The sequence below is a fragment of the Phoenix dactylifera genome, chromosome 10, assembly GCF_051530095.1.
Source record: "Phoenix dactylifera cultivar Ajwa chromosome 10, Ajwa_hap1_PhDact_Kaust_v1.1, whole genome shotgun sequence".
In the NCBI taxonomy this organism is placed as follows: Eukaryota; Viridiplantae; Streptophyta; class Magnoliopsida; order Arecales; family Arecaceae; genus Phoenix; species Phoenix dactylifera.
This window is the reverse complement of record NC_143199.1, coordinates 17,582,065-17,601,383: the sequence shown is the minus strand read 5'-3', so window position 1 is coordinate 17,601,383 and position 19,319 is coordinate 17,582,065. Positions and strand designations below refer to the sequence as shown.

The following is a 19,319-nucleotide window of genomic DNA, read 5'->3' as shown; positions in this document are numbered from 1 at the left end:
TCTCTTCACAGATGTTTTTTGTTTTTACTTGGTCCAAGGGTATAGCCATGGTGGCTGCCCTCTCCTTCCCCAACCCGGCAACACCTCGGCCACCACTGGCCGAACCATCGCCGACCGCCACTGTTGCAGTCGCCGGCGATGGTGGCCGGCCAAGAAAGGGAGGAAGAAGTGGTCTCTTCCTCTTCTTCTCCCAAGAACCGGCAGGACCCCGAGGGAGGGAAGAAGAGGTTTCTTCTTCTTTCCCAAGAACCGGAAGGATCCCCCCCAAATGGCATGGATCCCGGCCAACCCGGCGGCCGGTGGCGGCAGGATCCGGAGGAGAGGAGCCGAAACAGGGGTACCCTGTTTCGGATCCTTCTCCGATGATTTCATCGGCCAAAACCCAATCCAACATAGCCCTAACCCTAGCAAAGGAAGCACAAGGGGTGAGCCATGCATACCTCGGTCCGATGGGGGTGTTCCGGCGACCTTTCCGGCGAGAAATCGGAGGAAAAAATCTTGAGCAAACGCAGATCTGCACGCACGGATCCAAGACCTCTTCACCAGATTTGTGGGGAAGATCTTCGTTGAAGGGAGGGCTTTAAGGCCTCCTTCGCGGCCGGCCGGATCTCGGAATCGTCGCCTCTCCGGCGCTCGGTCTCCTCCGGCGAATCACCTCCCCCCGCCTTCGACTCCCCCTATCGCTCCCTCTTCCACGATCGTGCCTAAGGCACGATCGTAAATGATGATGGGCCCGGCTTCTTCGGGCCGGCCCATCAATCCCTTTTTTTTCCTGGGTTCTCACAATTACTATATCATACAGCTTGTAGGCCAAATTGTATGCTCATTTTGTACTTATATGCAAAGATATCAAACTAATTCTAATGAATCACATTTAATTGATATCAAAAGACTCATAAAAATCTGTTAAGATAATAAAACTAAGTACTCCATTCTTAAGTAAAAGCAAAACAAGCATAATATATTCAGTACATTTGTAAGAATTATGTGAACATTCCTTTGGAAGGGATAAAATATGTAATAAACTATATTTAAACAGGGAGAGTTTGGAGTGAACATTTTTAAAGGGAACGGTTTAACCTTTCTATATTGCTCATCATAGGGATGGTGTCAATGGGGTAGCTAGTGGTAGTACCCGGCACTATTTGACCCAACTATTCGGTGTAGGGCATATTAGGGACGACACAAGAGGGAGGCTAGTGGTAGTACCTCGTGCCCCTTCCAACTCCACCGGATAGGGAGCAAATAGAGTATAGAGCATAGAAAAGTAAAACCAAAAAGAAATGAAGATCAGAATGTTCATTGAGTGCTTAAAGAAAGAAATTCAAAAATGAGGAAATGAATGACAAGATAAATGAAAGTATATAAGAAGCTTGTGAAAAGTCAAATGAAGTTTCGATCACTTGAAAACACACCTTAAGGATAAAGTCAGTGTAGAATTATATATAAATAGGGAGAGTTTATTTGAAAAGAATTGATTTTGATCCTTGACATGCTTGCTCTTAATATTTTAATCCATGATGTTATGACTTAATGCATATTATGTTTTGCATGTGACATGATGTTTTGAATTATGTGTTTTCAATATTCAAATAGCAAAGATCTTTCCTAAATATAATTTGTAATGCTTCATGCCTAGATAATTTGATTGAAACATGTTACCAACATCATTTTGTTTTAGTGAATATATTCTGAAAAATAAAAGAAAAGAATAATTTGAATTTGCAAATTAGGCAGAATGAATTATTTTTGAGTTATTCTTCATCTTGCCTAACATTGGTACATAATAAATTGCTCCAATTTGTACCAAAATTCAATATTAACTACAAAGATTTTGAATGTGCTATAATATTTTTGAAATATATGTTTTCAATCTTAATGATTTATTATAAAAACTACAATTTTTAAAAAAAATATAGTGACTTAGTTGTTTGCTCCGATACGCATCTGAAACATATTATTTTCTATCTTATAAGTGTACTAAAATTGGTCTAAGTGATGTGTTTTTCAATGATCTTGATTGCGAACAAATATTTCTAAATATATGATTTTACTTTGATATTAAAATGACTTATTGTGCTTCATGTATACATTGCTGAGAAACTATGACAAGAAATTGAAATTTATAAATATACACTTGAATGATCTTCAATATGTTTTTTCTATATAATTAATTGCTTCTATAATTAAAAGGAAAAGCTATTTTTAAGAAGAAAGTGAATGATTCTAAAGCTTGAAAATATTTCAACTTACTCAAGTAATTCTTAAAAAAAAAATGTAATTGATTCTAAAAGAAATTTGAGCTTCAAAAGAATTATTTTCTAATTAATATTTCAGTGCATACTCTCAAAAATTAAGAGGAAGCATAACTTGTTCTTGCAAGATTAAAAAGGATGATTGCTGTAAATTTTGGGAAGCTCTAGATCACTCTACATTTTTGATATCATAGAATTTCAGCTTATTGTTAAAATATGAAATTCAATAAAAGAAAAAGAATGATTAAAAAAAAAGAATGCATCTTTTGAGGGAGAACTTTAGATATTCAATCTAAATGTAGTCTGTATCTTATTTATATTTGATGCGTACCTTGAATATTTTATGTTTTATTCATTATCATTCTTGTAAATTTCTGAACTTAACTGCTTTACCTTCAAAGCATGAATAGATCTCAAGAGGCTAATTTAAATGAAAGAGAAATGAATTTTCTTAAAAGCTAAATCATTAAAGATTATGCTATGTAAATTTGGCAAAGGACTTTTAGTATGCTTTTAATGTCTAATTGGTTTCAAATTGATATCAATTTAAGCATATTTTGGTATTAGACTTTGTGCTTTATTGAATATCTTTTGAAAATTGGATTTTCATTGGTACTTAATTGGTAAATCATTTGTTTTGAAAACTAATTGAAAAGGATTCCATTTGTCTTATTATCGGAATTTTATTTTGGAATCTACTAATGAGTCTTATTAGCATGCACCTTATTAGTGTTTGAATCCTGAGCCAATTCATTCTAATTGATTTTAATGCTATAATCTTTAAAGGAGTAAAAGAAAGTCTTTAAAAGAGCTCTAAAAGAACTCTCAAAGCTTTGGATTTTATGTATCATATATATCGCATAAATTTATGTTTTGGTATATGTGCCCAAATATTTTTATATCATAAAAGAACTTTGAAATCATTAAGAATTAATGATTCAACATGATCTTATGTTTTTCGAGTATATAAGTTTCGATCTTTATCTTATACTGAAAAAAGATTGCTCTCATATTGCTGTATACTTAACATGATCTACACTTGATTTGAAAAACTATCTTTGGAATCTATATTTAGAGATCTCTTCAGTCTCGTATGTCTCATTTTTAAAGCCAAATGTTTCATGCTTAATTTTAATGATATTGATGTGAAGTAAAAGAACTTTAAAGAATGGTATCAAATTTGATGTGATCTTATCATAATTTTGAAACTACCTTAATTGGCTTCGTTCTATACTCATTATCTTGCCCTGACATTATTGCCTTGAGTCACATGATTCATATTCTTGCAATAATCTGACATGCATTGAATAAAATATTGTCTTGTATTTAATGTTTCATTATTTTGCAACCTTTTTGATGTTGTCAAAAAAAAAGAGAAATATCTGAGTATATGCTCATAATACTTTATGCCTTGAATTGAATATAAATCAGTTTTGATTGAAATATGTTGATTATGTTAAAGCTGATTAACTCTAAAGCATTATCATGAAGTGTGTTCTTAAAGTCTCCTAGATTATATATTTGTTTTGACTTGTTTTTGCTCTTTGTGGTAGTTTGTGCTTTTGGCATAGATGAAATACAATGCTTCTTTTGAGCTATGATCTTTCTGATTGTCATTACAATGCTATCCATTTCATTATTATTCATTCTTTTTGATGATGACAAAAAGGGGGAGAAAATATAAGAAAGAAACTAGAAACAAATTCTTTAAGAAAAACTGTATAGGAGAGAATATAATAGGAGGGAAAATATAAAAGGTATATATTGCATACTTAAGGAGGAGACATGCATTATATACTTAAGGGGGAGACATGTGACAAAAAAGAAAAAAATCTAAATTCTGGCGCATAATAATAGAGATTTTTCTTACCTCGATACATGACTTGAAACTCTTGCTTTGACACAAACTTTTGAAAATTTTGTTTGAATGAAATACAAGAGTAAGGGGGAGCAAAGCTAAAATTCATTTGGCATCTATTTGGATAAGATAGGAGGAGCTTTTGGTTCATTGATACATTCTCTAAATTGGACCATCTTGACACTTTTACACCAAAAGCATTTTCTATACATTAAACCTTCTCACATGAATATCAATTTGCTTACACTCAACGTTTTGTAATCATCAAAAAGGGAGAGATTGAGGATCCTAGTGTGATTTTGATGTTTACAAAGCCATTGAGGTCAAATGGACAGACTAATGCTTTTAATTCAATTGATCTAATACATAAGTAAGTAAGGAAGAAAGATTTGATACATCCTTGATACGCTTTACTTGATATATTTAAAAGAACTTTCAAGAACACATCTAAAACAAATTATATTAGAAGAACTTGAGGAAAGAACTAATTTAGAGTTTAATATATCTTAGAGTCAAGTTCTTTTGATTGAAGCTTAACTCTGTCATTTACATGCTTAATGAGCTTAAACTTTAATGTGCCAAGCATCCTAAGGAGTAAGAAATGATTTGCAATGTTGTTACTTCTTTTATATGTTTAATATGCAAATCTAACCTAAAGATGCAGAAAAACAGGGTTAGAGTCGACCCCAAAAGAGATGGAGTCGACTCTGGCACAATTTGGCACACTTTGGCACATTCTAGCACAAATGGCACAGATCTCGGGTTGACCCCAGAAAAGCTCGGGCCGACCCCAGCTTCAGCCATCTGAAAATACAGCCTTCTGGAATTTACTGAGAGGGCCGATCCTAAGTTTCCTTAAGCCGACTCCAGAAAACCTTGAGCCGACCCCAGTGGAGCCGACCCCAGGTTAAGAACTCAAAAAATGTCTCTGGAATCCCTGAGAGGGCCGACCCCACTGTAGCATGGGTCGACCCCAAGAAAGCATGAGTCGATCCCAGCGTGAAGAGTCAGAAAAACAAGCTTCTGGATTTTCTGAGAAGGCTGACCCCACTGTAGCAGGGGCCGACCCCAGAAAAGTTTGAGTCGAGCCCAGCACGGGTGACAGCCCAACGGCTAGTTCTGCAGATGTACTTTTTAAGTCCCCAACGGCTATAAATGGCTACTTTCTCCATTCCAACGGTAGGAAAGTGATCTTTGGAGGTTGGAGAAGTATTTAAGAGCCACTATTCATCAAAGGAAGTAATCTTGGTGGGAATTTAAGTGTGCATTCAAGAGAAAGAGGAAATCCAAGAAAGTTAAGGTTATTACTTCAAGTTCAAACCCAAAAAAAGTGTGTTGAGCAGAATTCAAGTGCCTTCAAAAGCTCAACCAATTCATTGAAGAGTGAAGCAACCTTGGGAAAGAAGAGAAGAGCAATCTACAAAGCGATAATTATTTTCTACTCTTTTTTTTGTGCATATTTGTTATATTTGCTCATTTAGGAGCTTTAAACTTCTTTTCTATTATTCATTGTAAGGTTTGTTGGTGATCCCGCAAAAATCAACGGTGTAGGTTGTTGGTGAGCTCGCAAAACCAACGTTAGATTGTTGATGATCCCGGAAAACCAAATTGTAAAGGTTTTGGAAAGGGACTGAGGGATTATAGTAAAACAATCCTACTGTAATCTGAGGGATTATAGTAAAATTTTCAAAGGGACGCTTGGGGAGTGGACGTAGGTGCCTTGAGGTGCACCGAACCACTATACATCATGGTGTTTGTGTTGTGGTTTCACTTGTAATTATTCTTGTATTATCTTTCATCTTTGCTATAGTTTAATTCATTGAAGTAATTTAAGAAAGCATCCACAGCACTCAACTAAGGAAGTTTTTAAAGCACTAAAAATTTGGAAAAACCCAATTCACCCCCCTCTTGGGTTGTCACCTTGGGCAACAACCCTGGCCACCGCAACGGCCGCCAGCCGCCACTGCGGCCGGCTGGCCGTTGACCGGGGGATGGCCTCCGACCACCCTGCCGGCCCCCTTCCTCTCCCGTTTTTCCTTCTTCCCCTGTCCGTGGGGGTTTGGGGAAGGAGGCCCATCATGGGACAAACTGGGCCCAACTTGGGCCCTGTTCACCGTGGGCCCAATTCAGCTTAGTTGGCCCTATTTCGGCCGTACCCTTTGTGGGCCCAACTTGGGCCCAGTTCAGATCCGAAACCTAGTTCAGACCCGAAACCCGAAGCCCGAAACTCGAACCCGTTTGGCCAATAAATGGAATTTTGCATTTAAGCCCTTGACAGTATATTATTCCACAAAAGAGTCTTCCGCAATTTATGTTTGATCCCTATAAGAAAGTTAGATTGCATAAATGTCCATTTAGAGGCCAACTTTGGGGGCCCTATTGGGCCGGGTCTATGCGGGTCTATTGGGCCACGCCCGATGTGGGCCTTATCGGGCCATGCCCATTATGGGCCAACTCTGGGCCCTGTTGAGCCGTGTCCAATAATATTATTTTTGGTTTTGCTTAGCTCTGAAATTAAAAAAAAAAAAATTAAATTTAAACAGGTGAACCTGATCTGCCTACCTGAAGTAGGAGTTAAGCGAGAAGAGGTAACTTAATACTTCAAGTATGATTTTCAAATTATTGGATAAATTGATTAAGTTTTGACATATATTTTGTATTCAGTAAAATGGGTCAGGCATGTTAAATTTTATTTGAAAATCATGTTATATGCTCTGAAATCCGTGAAATATGAATGGACAGTTTATGAAATCTATTTTTGTATATATGCATTCTCAGCATGGCTATGACCTGTTCTGTTCTGTTCTGGCCCCGCCAATGGGGATTATACGTTGGACCTGTCGATTTATAATTTGTGAGGAATCGGTTTCGACACCGCGCCACCGGTGATTAGAATAGTGGATTTGGACACCGGATGCCATCGGTGGGTAAATATAGTGAATTTGGCACTTTTGTGCAACATCGGCTGCCATCGGTGGATAAAAAGTGGATTTGGCACCTTGTGCAACCCATGCCACTGGGTTACGTGGCCGTAGCCTATTATGTTGAGATTATGATATCAGAGTTTTTGTAAAAATGATAATAAGTTTTGAAAAGAGGAAAATGATGTTATTTGTGATTTATTCCCAGTCATTATTTTGTATTTTGATCTGATATGCTTTGACCCCACTCTGGGGTATTTTGTTGCTTACTGTGCTAGTGTAGCTCATTATTCTGTTTTTTCTGTTTTTCAGATTTAGAGACTTGATCGTATGGGATTGGGAAAGTGCGTTAGATTTTTCGACGATTCCTTCAATTATTGGTCCTTTAGTTAGATTAGCTTGGAGATTTGAATTATGCTGGCATATGCTATTTTGAAATTTTATAAGACTGTTTTTGAATAAACGACTTAATTATTTATGTCAATTTTAAGTATTTGTATTCGCTTCGATATGATCAGCTGCCTTGCACGCCTGTGCAGCCCGCCGTGCGGGCATGCGGCGTCTGTCGCGCTCCGGGCTCGGGGCGTGACATCTGCTTTCTTCTGAATGCACTTTAGCCTCAACCTCAGATTGTAGTGAACATATACAAGATCGTTGAGGCGATTCTGTGTCAAACGATTCCTCTACTTGTAGTAAGGGCGAAGGTGGACCAGTTGCGCCACGTGCTACTTCAACCTGGTTACCCCTCCTTTCTTGAACTCTGTGTTACACAAGTTGCACTGCCAATGGTGTCGGCCTAAGAGCATTTGCCCATGCTCTCGGCCAATATCATGCTTTGGGTTCTTTTTTCTTGACAGCTTCATTTCTGTAGGTTTATCAAGTATATCAGTTTATCAATTATTTAAAATTAGCAAAATATTAATTCAACAACGATATTTTTTTATCTTAAAAAATATATATGATTTATCTAATACATAACCCTAATTATTTATTTATTTATTTATTTATATATTTTTAGTAATTTTTAATTTTAAAAATTGTTTATATATCATAAATTCATAAAAATATGATTTCTATCTCAAAAATTATTTTTGAATTATGTAATACACTACTAATTTTTCATAATTTTTGGTATTAATTATATATTTTAAATTATTTTTTATTTAAAATTAATTTTTAAATATTAATATCTTAAAAATTAATTTCAGCTCAGATTCATGTAAAACCCAACAATGGATTGCCCCTCGGATATGCATAAAAGGCTACTTATTTCTTAATTTTTTTAAATTTAGGCTTAGGCTGTTATGCGTGTGATCGCATCAAAATTTGAATAAATGAACACCAAATTTTTATAGAGAGTAACTTGCATGCCCCTAAATACGTTTCTGATTTTATAGTTTTTTTTAAAAAGAGTATTCTTTTTTAATCTAAAAATATATTTTTAATTTTTAAAAATTATATATAATTTGAAAATTTAAAATTTTATATGCCAGCGTGTACATCGTCCATAGTTCTACAACATATAAAAAAATAAGCCCAAATCAAAAAATTTGGCATCATCTTCTCTTATTTTGCAATTTTTGAGCTATTTTTTCAAACTCCTCAGAAAAGAAAAGAGAGAGGAGAGAGGAAGCACACCTTATTTAGCCTTGGCTCTTCCTTTTAATAGTCTGAATTATTGTTGTTTGAAGATTTTTTGGAAAGGGGATGCCAAATTCTGTTGGAAAGGCCTTTTCAGGCTTTCCCAATGCTGGGATGTGGCTTTTAAAGGCATGTCGTGGCCCCTGTGGCATTATTGCCACAGCGGCACTGTGGCAGTCAATCTGGTTCGAAACTGGGTTGACTCGGTGCGAACCGACCGATTCATACCGAGACGGCATTGAACCAGACGGTTCTGGCCGATTCCGACTCGAAAAGGATCGGTTCCGACCGGTTCCTTTGCGGTTCCGGCCCATAGGGATCGGAACCAAATTTAAATAGTGAACCGACCCAGAATCGAATTTAAATAGCGAACCGACCTGGTTTTACACCGGGTTGATTCGGTACTGCCTGATCCGGATGGTTCGGCCCAGTTCAACAGACCTTGGTTACTCTATTATGACATGAAGGTCAAAGGTTCAAAACATAGAAACAGTCTATCCGTACATGAGGATATGACTGCGTACACTGACCCTCTCCAGACCCTGCAATAGCAGGAGCCTCATGCACTAGGCTGCCCTTTTTATGGCTTATTACTTCTCTTCATCAGCCTAAGTTTTGTAAGCTATTATTATTTGTTATGCTGAAATTTTTAAAATGTATGAGATTAACATTCATGATCTTGTGTAGGACTTTAGACAAGACAATTTCTAATCTAGAGATGCAGCTAGCAGCAGCTAGAGCTGCAAAGGCCAGTAATCAGGGCGAATCTCCAATTGATGTTAAATCAGGAACAGATCTATTAAAGGATCGCCCAAAAGTCTTCTTTGTCATGGGAATCATAACTGCATTCAGCAGCAGAAAGCGCAGAGACTCAATCAGAGAAACCTGGATGCCTCAAGGTAGATTTAATCACAACTTCTTGTTTGATTGCTGTGTACTAGAAAATGCATAATATGTTCTAATTGGATTGCAATTTTTTTTGCTAGGTGATAAATTAATAAAAATAGAGAAAGAGAAGGGAATTGTCATGCGTTTTGTTATTGGTCACAGGTAAGATGTACTATAATCACTGGGATGATGTTTTCCTTCCCTTCTTAATCTGTGGAGTGGGCTTTTCATGATAGTGCAACCCCTGGTGGTGTTTTGGATGGTGCTATTGATGCAGAAGACGAGCAGAATCATGATTTCCTAAGACTGGTATGTCCACACTCATGAATCTTGAGGACTATTGCTTACAATTCCTCGGACCCCTCTTGGTTCAGACATAGAATGTCATATTTTCTCCATTGCATAATGATGTCCTTTAGCAGAACCATGTTGAAGGCTATCATGAATTGTCTTCAAAGATTCAGATATTCTTCTCAACAGCTTTATCGATTTGGGATGCAGATTTTTATGTAAAACTTGATGATGATGTGCATGTCAATCTTGGTTTGTTACTTGGAAACCTTTTACAATTTTAATTTCCATCTGGCTAGGGAAAATGAATGCAAAGAATGTATTTGGTGTAACACTTGTAAACAGGTCTGGTTGGTTCAACTTTAGCTCGCCACAGGTCAAAACCACGTGTTTATATAGGCTGTATGAAATCTGGACCAGTTCTGGCAAAGCGGTAAGATCTATAAAACCTTCCATTTTCTTAGTAGGTAGCACATATATATTTTACAGCATCACTATCCTTGCATTTGTTTTTCAAGTAATATACATCTCTGGCTAAATATGTAGAGGGGTCAAGTACCATGAGCCAGAATACTGGAAGTTTGGTGAGGAGGGTAACAAATATTTTAGGCATGCAACAGGACAGTTATATGCCATCTCCAAGGATCTGGCTACATATATTTCAGTTAATCGGTAAAGTTTAGTGCTATTTGGTGCTAAAATGGAGAGATTGCTCCAACGTACAATTCTTTGTTTTTAATTATCATTTTGTAGGCTTATACTACACAAATATTCTAATGAAGATGTCTCCTTGGGTTCGTGGTTCATTGGTCTTGATGTGGAGCATATTGATGAAAGGATCCTCTGTTGTGGGACTCCCCCAGGCAAGTAACTTCTTGAATTTAAATAAGTTTATTCTATTTATTGAGAACAGATCCTCTGTGGTGCATGGGCGGCACCGTAGGGTGCTATGTAGCGCTGAATAGCTGCCATCAGGAGATGGATGGCCATCAAACAAGATGGTCAACAAGTGCATACCGTGTCATACATGGTGAGTGTTGTTTGATGGCTGTCCATCTCTTAATAGCAGCCATCTAGGGATGCATAGCACTCTCCAATGTGGCCCGCACACTGCAGAGGATCCTAGTTGCTATTTATTTCATTGACATCAGCTTTCAGCATTTGGCTAAATCAAACAATTATTATAGTCAACTTGTTATTTTCTAATGGCAAAATTGATTAGTGGTTACTTTGACCTAATTATGACCTCTAAATATCTATTTGATGTAGATTGTACTTTTTTGGAAATTATTAGAGCATGTACACCCGAATTGGATAGAGAATCTCAAAGGGTCTACTTTTCCCCCTTTGATCAAAATTATACTCAAATCTTATGCTTTTAGCATATATAACTCCATGGTTTATCAACTTTTGCATTCCCTAAAAAAGGGTATTTGTACCATTTGTTGTTGAACCTTCATTCCAAGAATCCTACAAATTCCCCAAATGCCCACTCTAGTACATGTTTGTGATTCTCAGGAAGATGTCTTTCTGGATTGCATTCCCAACTACTAGTAAAGACATTCTGGAGCAAGAAACTTGTTGTCTGCATCAGATTTGCATGGGCCATGAAAGCATGATCAAAGTCAACATTGAACAAGATAATCTGTTGTAACCAATGTTTGCTGAACCAGTATCGGGACCCGTATTGATCGGCAGACGGTTCAGTATGGTACTAGTTTGTTACCATACTAACACAATATGCCAAGGTGTGCCAGTTCGGAATCGGCGCACCAAATTTTTTTAAAGTTTTATAGGTATTTTTTTCAACTTTTTCAATGATTTTAAGAATAATTTTATGTTTCTTGATATTTTTGATGTTTCTATGATCTGATATAACCTAAATGATTCTTCTTGTTGTTTTAAAGTGATACAAAATATAAAATAATTAGTGAGATATTGCATGCTATAAGAATCAGTATGAAATATCCTAAAATCAACTAGTGAGATAGAAAATATAAAATAATATAATCAATTACATATATTTAAAGTACAACTTACATATTGATATTTAAAATTTCGTCGAGTGGTGATGCTATCCGAATTATTAGTATATTCAGGAGGCACATCAGTCTACCCCTCTAACCAAGCGGCATTGTAGTCTTATTTGATCATCTTATAAGAGATGCGCTTTGGGTTGTAACCACTCTCGGATCTCTCGCTGATGCTCTGACTTTGAGGAGTGTCCTCTGGCTGATAATACGGCTGTGGAGAGACCCATTCGAATATGCCGGCAGCAAAATTCGATCTGTAAGATGCTCCAGGCTACATAAGATAGTAGCCACCGGAAGATGATGCCTCAAATGCACTATATCCATATCCATCTTCTCTGACTCTTTATAGTGATAGAAAGGTGGCTCTACCGCCTGGTAGTCCATCTCCGTGTTCTTCTCGGCAACTCTCTTTCGCTGCTCTAAAATTATTGAAGTGTTTTTCATCTGTTGTTAAACTCTGGTGGGCTTTTTCGGCACATAGATACGTCAAGATAACCATCAGCTAGGTGTTACTTCAACCTGCTTACCCGTCCTCTCTTGAACTTTATGTTGCAGCAATTGCACTTCCATTGGTACTGACTCGAGAACATTTGCCCATGATCCCAACCAATGTCACGCTTTAAATTATTTCTTTGATGGTTTCATTCTTACAGGTTTATCAAATATGTCACTTGATCAATTATTTAAAAATAACAAAATTTTATTATAATTAAAAAATATTTTTTACTTCAGAAAATACATCTAATTTATCTAATATATAGTACTAATTATTTAATTATTGATATATTTTTAATAATTTTAAATTTTCAAATATGTTTAAGTACCATAAATTCAAAAAAAAATATTTTTTACTTCAAAAAATACTTCTTAAATACGTAATACGTACTACTAATTTTTCATAATTTTGGTATTAATTATATACTTTTAATTATTTTTAAATTAAAAAATAATTTTTAAATATAAATATTTTAAAAAATTAATTTGAGCTCAGATAAATATAGAATTCTACCATGGATTCTACATATTTTTTTCTAGATTTGTGGGCATGCATCAAAGGTTACTTATTTCGCAGTGTTTTTAAAATTTAGGCTTAGGCCACTATGCGCATGATTACATCAAAATATGAATAAATGGATATTAAATTTAGCTGAAGAGTAGTTTGCACGCCCCTAAATATGTTTCTAATCTTACAATCTTTTTTGAATTTTATGTTTTTCTTTTTAATCCAAAAATATAAATTTTAATATTAAAAATTATATATAATATAAAAATTAAAAATTTTGGTGGGATTGTGTTGATCATCCATAGATCTACAGTCTAGCATGAAATCATGCCAAAATCAAAAATTTTGGCATGATCTCCCTTGATTTTGCAAATTTTGAGGCATTTTTTGGCGTCCAAAAAAAAGAAAATGAGGTAAAGGAGAGGAAGCATAGATTATTTTGGTTGGATCCTCCTTGAATCTTCTTGAGTCCTTGCATTTTTGGCTAAGGGGTGGTTTGAAAAAGAATGTTGGTTTCTCAGGCCTTCCCAATAATGGGAATTTAAAACATAAAGGAGAGGGAGAGAACTAGTTCAGAATCGGTCAAAATTGGTACTCTGACCGGTTCGAGAGTGGTTCTGAATCCCACAGGTGAACCGACCGGGTTCCGCGCCAGGTCGGCTCGGTATGGGCCAAACTGGGCGGCTCAGCTTGGTTTGGTAGTCCTTAGTTGTAACCCTGATGCTACATAATAGTTTACTGGAACCATGATCTCAATAAACTCCACATGTTGTATCTTAATATGGATTTATTTGATGTGGACCTTAGCCACAGGCATAATGTAGTGCATTAATATGATGCCCTGGGCATAAGAAACTTGCAATACATACATGATAAACCTCACTTAGGGAATATGATTGTTTTATCTAACTAAAATATTTTTTTTATTGCATATATATGTATTGTTCAAGCAGCAGAAAGCAAAGCATCCGCAGCTAAAGTGAAGTTAGCTCGGGCCAAGGGGTGAGCAGTTCGAGCTGAGGAATGAGTTGCTTGGGCTAAAGGGAGAGCCGTTCGAGCTAAGGAATGGACTGCTAGGGTCAAGATAAAGATTTGGCGGGCAATTAAGGACTTCATGGGCTTAGAGGACTTCCACAGCAAAATGCTTGGAGGGGGCTATGGACTCCTTTAAGAAGGGATTTGAGGCAAGCCGAGTAATGGTCGACAAGCTGCACCCTCAAGTCGACCTTAGCCACATTGTCCCTAAAGGACCTACCACTACCGAAGAAGAGGACGGACCTTCTTCTGAAGGGGAAGGAGGAGAGCGAGAGGAATAAGATAGGTCTTTTTTTTGTAGCTCGGCAGTAAGAGACCTTTTTGTACCTTCTCTTTCCTACTCCTATCATTTTGTAACCTTCCTCACAATCTTTTAATATAAACAACGGCTTCTCTAGAATCTTGTCCCTTGCTATTTTTGGCTAAGTGTTGTAGCTCGGTCCAACATCGGTAACTCATCCGTAGGCTTTCTAGGGCTTATTCGTCGAGACCTTTTAGTTGGTTTTCGTTGGTCAGCACTTGAACCAGACGCAGGCTTTTAAAGCTGCTTTCTTCTCAGTTTCAATACAATCGAGATCAAAGTTTGCTGCTTCTCGAGGCCACTTGATAGCCTTGTGAATAGGCAATCGAATGATGTCACTCCAACCATTTTCGATTGTTTCAAAGAATTTTCCTCAGTCTTGCCATTTGGAGGATGCATATCATCAAAAACTAGGTCATCTTTATTAGGGCTGCAGTTTCGTAATAATGGCCTTTGAAGATCGAGCTTTAAGGAGCGTTTTCTAGAGGAAGGCTTACCGTTAAAGGCCTAGGAACTCACCACGTATCTGGCGTTCTCAAGGAATCAGAGAGCGCACCACGTATCCGATGATCAAGCCAGGTGAGACAATTCCGGCCATCAAGACCTTTATAAAAGGAATGGGGCTTCTCCCTGTGGATGGGGTAAGTCTTGGTTTCTTTCTTCTTCCTTCATCATCCTCGTTCGAGCACATGGAGCCCCTACTTGTGGCATGACTTTCCGATCACACTGAAGCTCTCTAGCTTGCTTTGTCACGGGCCATAGAAAGAGTGGCCAAGATTGAGATGAAGCTGGCTTGTTCTGACTGACTCTCACCAAGCTATCATGGCTTCTTCTACATTTATATACTTCACAGCTCGGGCAAGGAGTCCAAAAAGCTTCTCAAGAACCTCTTCTCGAGGGAGAAGAGGAATTGAGAGGTCTTCAACTTGCATCTCAATGCGCACACCGTGACCGAGTGATTCAGGTTGTGCAATTCCAGGGCTGCTGCATTAAAGCAATTGATATAGTCCTGGAGGGGCTCTCCATCCTGCTGCGTGATAACGAACAGGCACTCCGAATCTTTTCTCTACATACGGTTGTTGATGAAGTGTGCTGCGAATAATCAGTCGAACTGCTCTAAAAAGTGAATCAAGTTCAACTGCAGCCTAGTGTACCACAATTGAGCTACTTTTCGAAGAGTAGCTGAAAAAGCTCGGCCGAGTAATGCGTTGGTGGCCCCATGGAACATCATGAGGGCCTTGAAGCTTTCTAGGTGGTCTAGGGGGTCAGCAGTCCCATCCTAGGTCTCCAGCTGGGGCATATTGAAACGAGGAAGTTCCTCCATGATCTTCACCAGGAATGGGAGCTCGGTCATGAAGTCGCTCCGCAAGCTCGGCATTGCGGCCTCTTAAAGCCTCGAAGCGACGATCCATTTTTTCAAACCTATGGTCAAGGTCGACCTCTTTCCTGGAGATCCTCTATGATCGGTGGTGGGACAAATATCCTAGCGTCAATCCCTCTTGAGATTGTGAGCTTGAGGATCGGTGCCTCCTTTCTTGCCTTGTGCTTTGTGGGCAAGAATAATGACTATCGAGCCTATCCTGGACTCCGAAGATGGGAATAACGACTCGCCTGCACCAGATCCTCCTATCTCCTGGTGTGCGAGTTTGCTACGGTGACTATCATGGCTATGGTTCCTCCTATTGGTGGTTAGCAGTCGTCTGCTGTAGGTTCTAGATGGCGGCGGTTAATGTCTAAACCTATTGCATAAGCAAATGGAACTGCGCAGTAGTGACTGATGAGTCTAGCTATGGCTCTTATGGGGAAGGAGCCCTTCGAAGGCTCTGCAAAGAGCCGTCGGACTCCAGGGTTGCTTCTTGCTGGGCGGCTACCGTCATTGCTTGTGTTATTGACCTCCAAAGATGGGATCAAAATTCTTTCTCTAGCGCCAATTTGTTGCTGCCGAGAACTAGTCTTACCCCGGTGCCGAGTTAACAAGGTTGCTGGAGATCTCGGTTTGTCTACCGTCCAAATCGTAAAGATCAAATGGGGTTGTTCTACGCCTCCATGGCGATGGTCCGGTTACTACTGCGCTCGATCAGGAGGCTGAGTGCCTATGAGCTAGCATTGGAGGATGTAGGAACAGCTTCGAGTGGCACTATCATGCTGGCTCCAACCTGAAGTAGCAAAACAAAGAAGTCTGCCCACTAGAGCATGTCTCGTGGGGGACTCTTTGTTGCCTATGTCCAACACGGCTTTCATAAAATAGGAGTTCTGAGAGGAGCAAAGAGGTAGCGTAAGAGAGTCTAAAGAGAACTTATCTAGAGAGCCCCCCCAGGAACGCAATATATAGGCGAGGCCCAAAGCCCGCTGCTGAATATTGTAGGGCTATATGCTGGTTGATAAGGCAACAAACTGCGTATCTCACCCATAAATTATGCCTGCGCTTCTTGGTCGCGATGATTTACTTGGGTGTTGCGTTTGTTGCAAAATAGTTAGCGATCACGGTTGAATTGTTGCCAACTGGGGGGGAAGTTTGAAATGAAGAGGACTCCCCACGCACCTTCTGGGTCAGCCACAAGGCAAACTTTGAGCGGTCAGCCCGTAGCTAGGTGGCAAGCTTTCATTGGTCGGCTTGCCTCATCGGTAGATGTTGGTTCCGAGGTGTATCAGGAATGATATAACTTGGTGTGATTATATGTGATTGCCATCTTCTAAGATGAATTTGTTCTGATTTGCTTGTGTTAAAGAGTGCCTGTCATTTCATTTTATCTAGCATTACAAATGATGATATATATTTGATCTCAGATCTCATACCTTTGTCTTCTTGGTGAGACTTACATGATTTTTTATGTTCATGTTTAATTTGCTGTGACAAATGTAATGGGACATCATGTTTTTTTTCCACTTGGCCTCGAGAATCCTGGTCATTTGACTCTGGTCAAATGTATTAAAATACATAATAGTTGAAACTCTTGTGGCCTCTTTTATCCCCTTCATCTTTCCAGCGGTGGATGCTTTCGCTATACTGACTCTACTTTTGTTTGCTAGTATTTCATGTCCACAGAACAAATTCAACTATTTCATAGGAGTACTATTTATGAGAAACAAAAGCTGGCTTCATTACAGTTGAGGCTTAATACTCTTGTTTAGGTGTCATGGGTCTTACAAGAAATCTAACAAATTCAGTCTTGCAGATTGCGAGTGGAAGATGCAAGCTGGAAATCCTTGTGCAGCATCCTTTGACTGGAGCTGCAGTGGCATTTGCAAGTCCGTTGAGAGGATGGAAGAGGTTCACCAACGCTGCGGAGAAGGCAACGAAGCTATTTGGCACACAATGTTCTAAGAACCAAATGTTCCAAATTTTGTGCTCTCTGCTATCTTTTTCAATACATCCTTTGTTAGCGCAAGGCATGATGATTCAAGCTATGCCTCACAAGTGCTTCCACGATAAAACTGGATGTATAGTTTATTAAATGCCACATCCAAAATGTTTTGGATTAATATGTTCATAAAAATCCGTTGAGCTCTGCATTTTCATGGGATCAAAGGGTTCTAATAATATGCCTATCTGTCAAAGAAGTCCTGCGTGCATCCTTTAGTGATAAAAACTGAATTATTTAGGAAGCTTGGATAAACTTTGTAGCCAGATAGGTCTAGCTAAATTGGATCTTGAGCATATGTTCCACATCAGCCTAAACAGCCGCTCGGATGTCTGAAGTTCCATTGGGCTGTCCGTCCGGGTTTAATGTTGTCTTAGCCTTGTTTAGCCTACCAGGTGTCTGTAAGGAAACGGTCTAAAGTTCGGGCTACGCCATCCATCTGCTGCTTGGCTCATATAAGCCAATGTCGTCAACTATTATGGCAGATATTTTCTTCTTCTTTTTTTTTTTTTTTGAGTTCCACCATATCTACCTGCTGCTTGATCGCATTGATTACAAGTCGCAGATTAATATTGACAAGCTGAAAAGTAGGGATCCAACCATGAAAACAGTTCGACAAAAATTTGCGGACTTAATGATGAACCATAATAGTCCATGAGGCATGCCAAATGCTCTTCTGATTTTCATTTTCATTTCTAGTGAATTGTTGATATGCACGAGTTCTTCATCTCAATGGTAAGGCCAGATTGGTTAACTGGAGAGTATACATAAATACATATGTATGCATATGAAACTAGGTACATAGAGGCTAAATTACTTAAAAAATCTTATAATTAAGAGTCATTTTTTTCAGTTTTAGCATACCATTTCAATTTTTGTAATTAGGTACAGGTATGTTATTAAGTGTTGCAATGTTGGTTTGCTGTCGCTGGGCATCCAATTTTGTCATTAAAGTACCCCCTAGGAATGACATGGAAATTTTTCAGAAATGAAAGCGATAGAGAAAGGGAGAGCCCCAATGACCATGAGGCCCTCGAGAGCTTGGGGCAAAGCCAATGGCCGAAGCCGAACAGGATCAGCAGCCGCCTGGTTCAATGTTATATGTATCATTCCAGAGCCGGAGAATCAGGGGAGGCCCAATACATTTGGCAGCCTAAGGTGAACTCATTAAGAAAAACTTTTTTTTGGAAAATGACAAAAAAAAATTTAATGAGTCTAAAATACTTTAAAAATTTATTTAAAAATAATTTATCTAACTTTTTTAGATGCAAAATTATTAATCAAACTTTTGTACTCAAGATTCATTAAGATTCATTATCAATATGTCAACAGGCCAAGTTCATTTTCTGAAGCATCTCTTAGAAAATTTGTTTCATGAAAGAAAAAAAATCCAATGATATCCAAAGAGATGTGTGGTCTAAGATTGCTAGCATAAATCCTAAACTAAGCGAAGTTCCAAAGAAAAGCAAAGTTCCAAAAACTTGGAGCAAAACTAGTCATTATAGGTGTTTAAGTTTCTTAACTTGTAAGATAAGCTCAATATGTTGGATTTTGACCCACATGACTAAACGTGGGTGGTTACTAGTTGGTTATAGTAACCACTTACGGAGAAGTTTACGCTGGTTATCCTTGATGGAAAGATAATTTCATGGGTCTCACCCTCTGCCAATAACGAGAACACAAAATCGGTCTCCATCATCGTGTGTTTTGAATAAGGGTCAAGAGGGAGAA

At 38.2% G+C, this 19,319-nt stretch overlaps 1 protein-coding gene across 6 annotated transcripts in view; it reads left to right on the top strand.

The window, feature by feature from the left end:
- LOC103697780 (beta-1,6-galactosyltransferase GALT31A) overlaps positions 1-17,787 on the top strand; it is an 87,571-nt gene extending 69,784 nt beyond the window's left edge. For 2 of the 6 annotated variants that reach the window (XM_039116817.3, XM_088705443.2), the window contains 8 exons: positions 9,363-9,574; positions 9,662-9,725; positions 9,800-9,872; positions 9,986-10,106; positions 10,200-10,287; positions 10,401-10,526; positions 10,608-10,717; positions 17,403-17,787. In XM_039116817.3, coding sequence (XP_038972745.1) covers positions 9,363-9,574; positions 9,662-9,725; positions 9,800-9,872; positions 9,986-10,106; positions 10,200-10,287; positions 10,401-10,526; positions 10,608-10,717; positions 17,403-17,551 — 943 coding nt within the window. In that variant the 3' untranslated portion in view covers positions 17,552-17,787. Of the gene's footprint in view, positions 1-9,362; positions 9,575-9,661; positions 9,726-9,799; positions 9,873-9,982; positions 10,107-10,199; positions 10,288-10,400; positions 10,527-10,607; positions 10,718-17,402 lie in introns of all 6 variants that reach the window. The other 4 variants (XM_039116819.3, XM_039116816.3, XM_039116818.3 and 1 more) reach the window with 4 other exon arrangements.
- Positions 17,788-19,319: the final 1,532 nt, after the last annotated feature.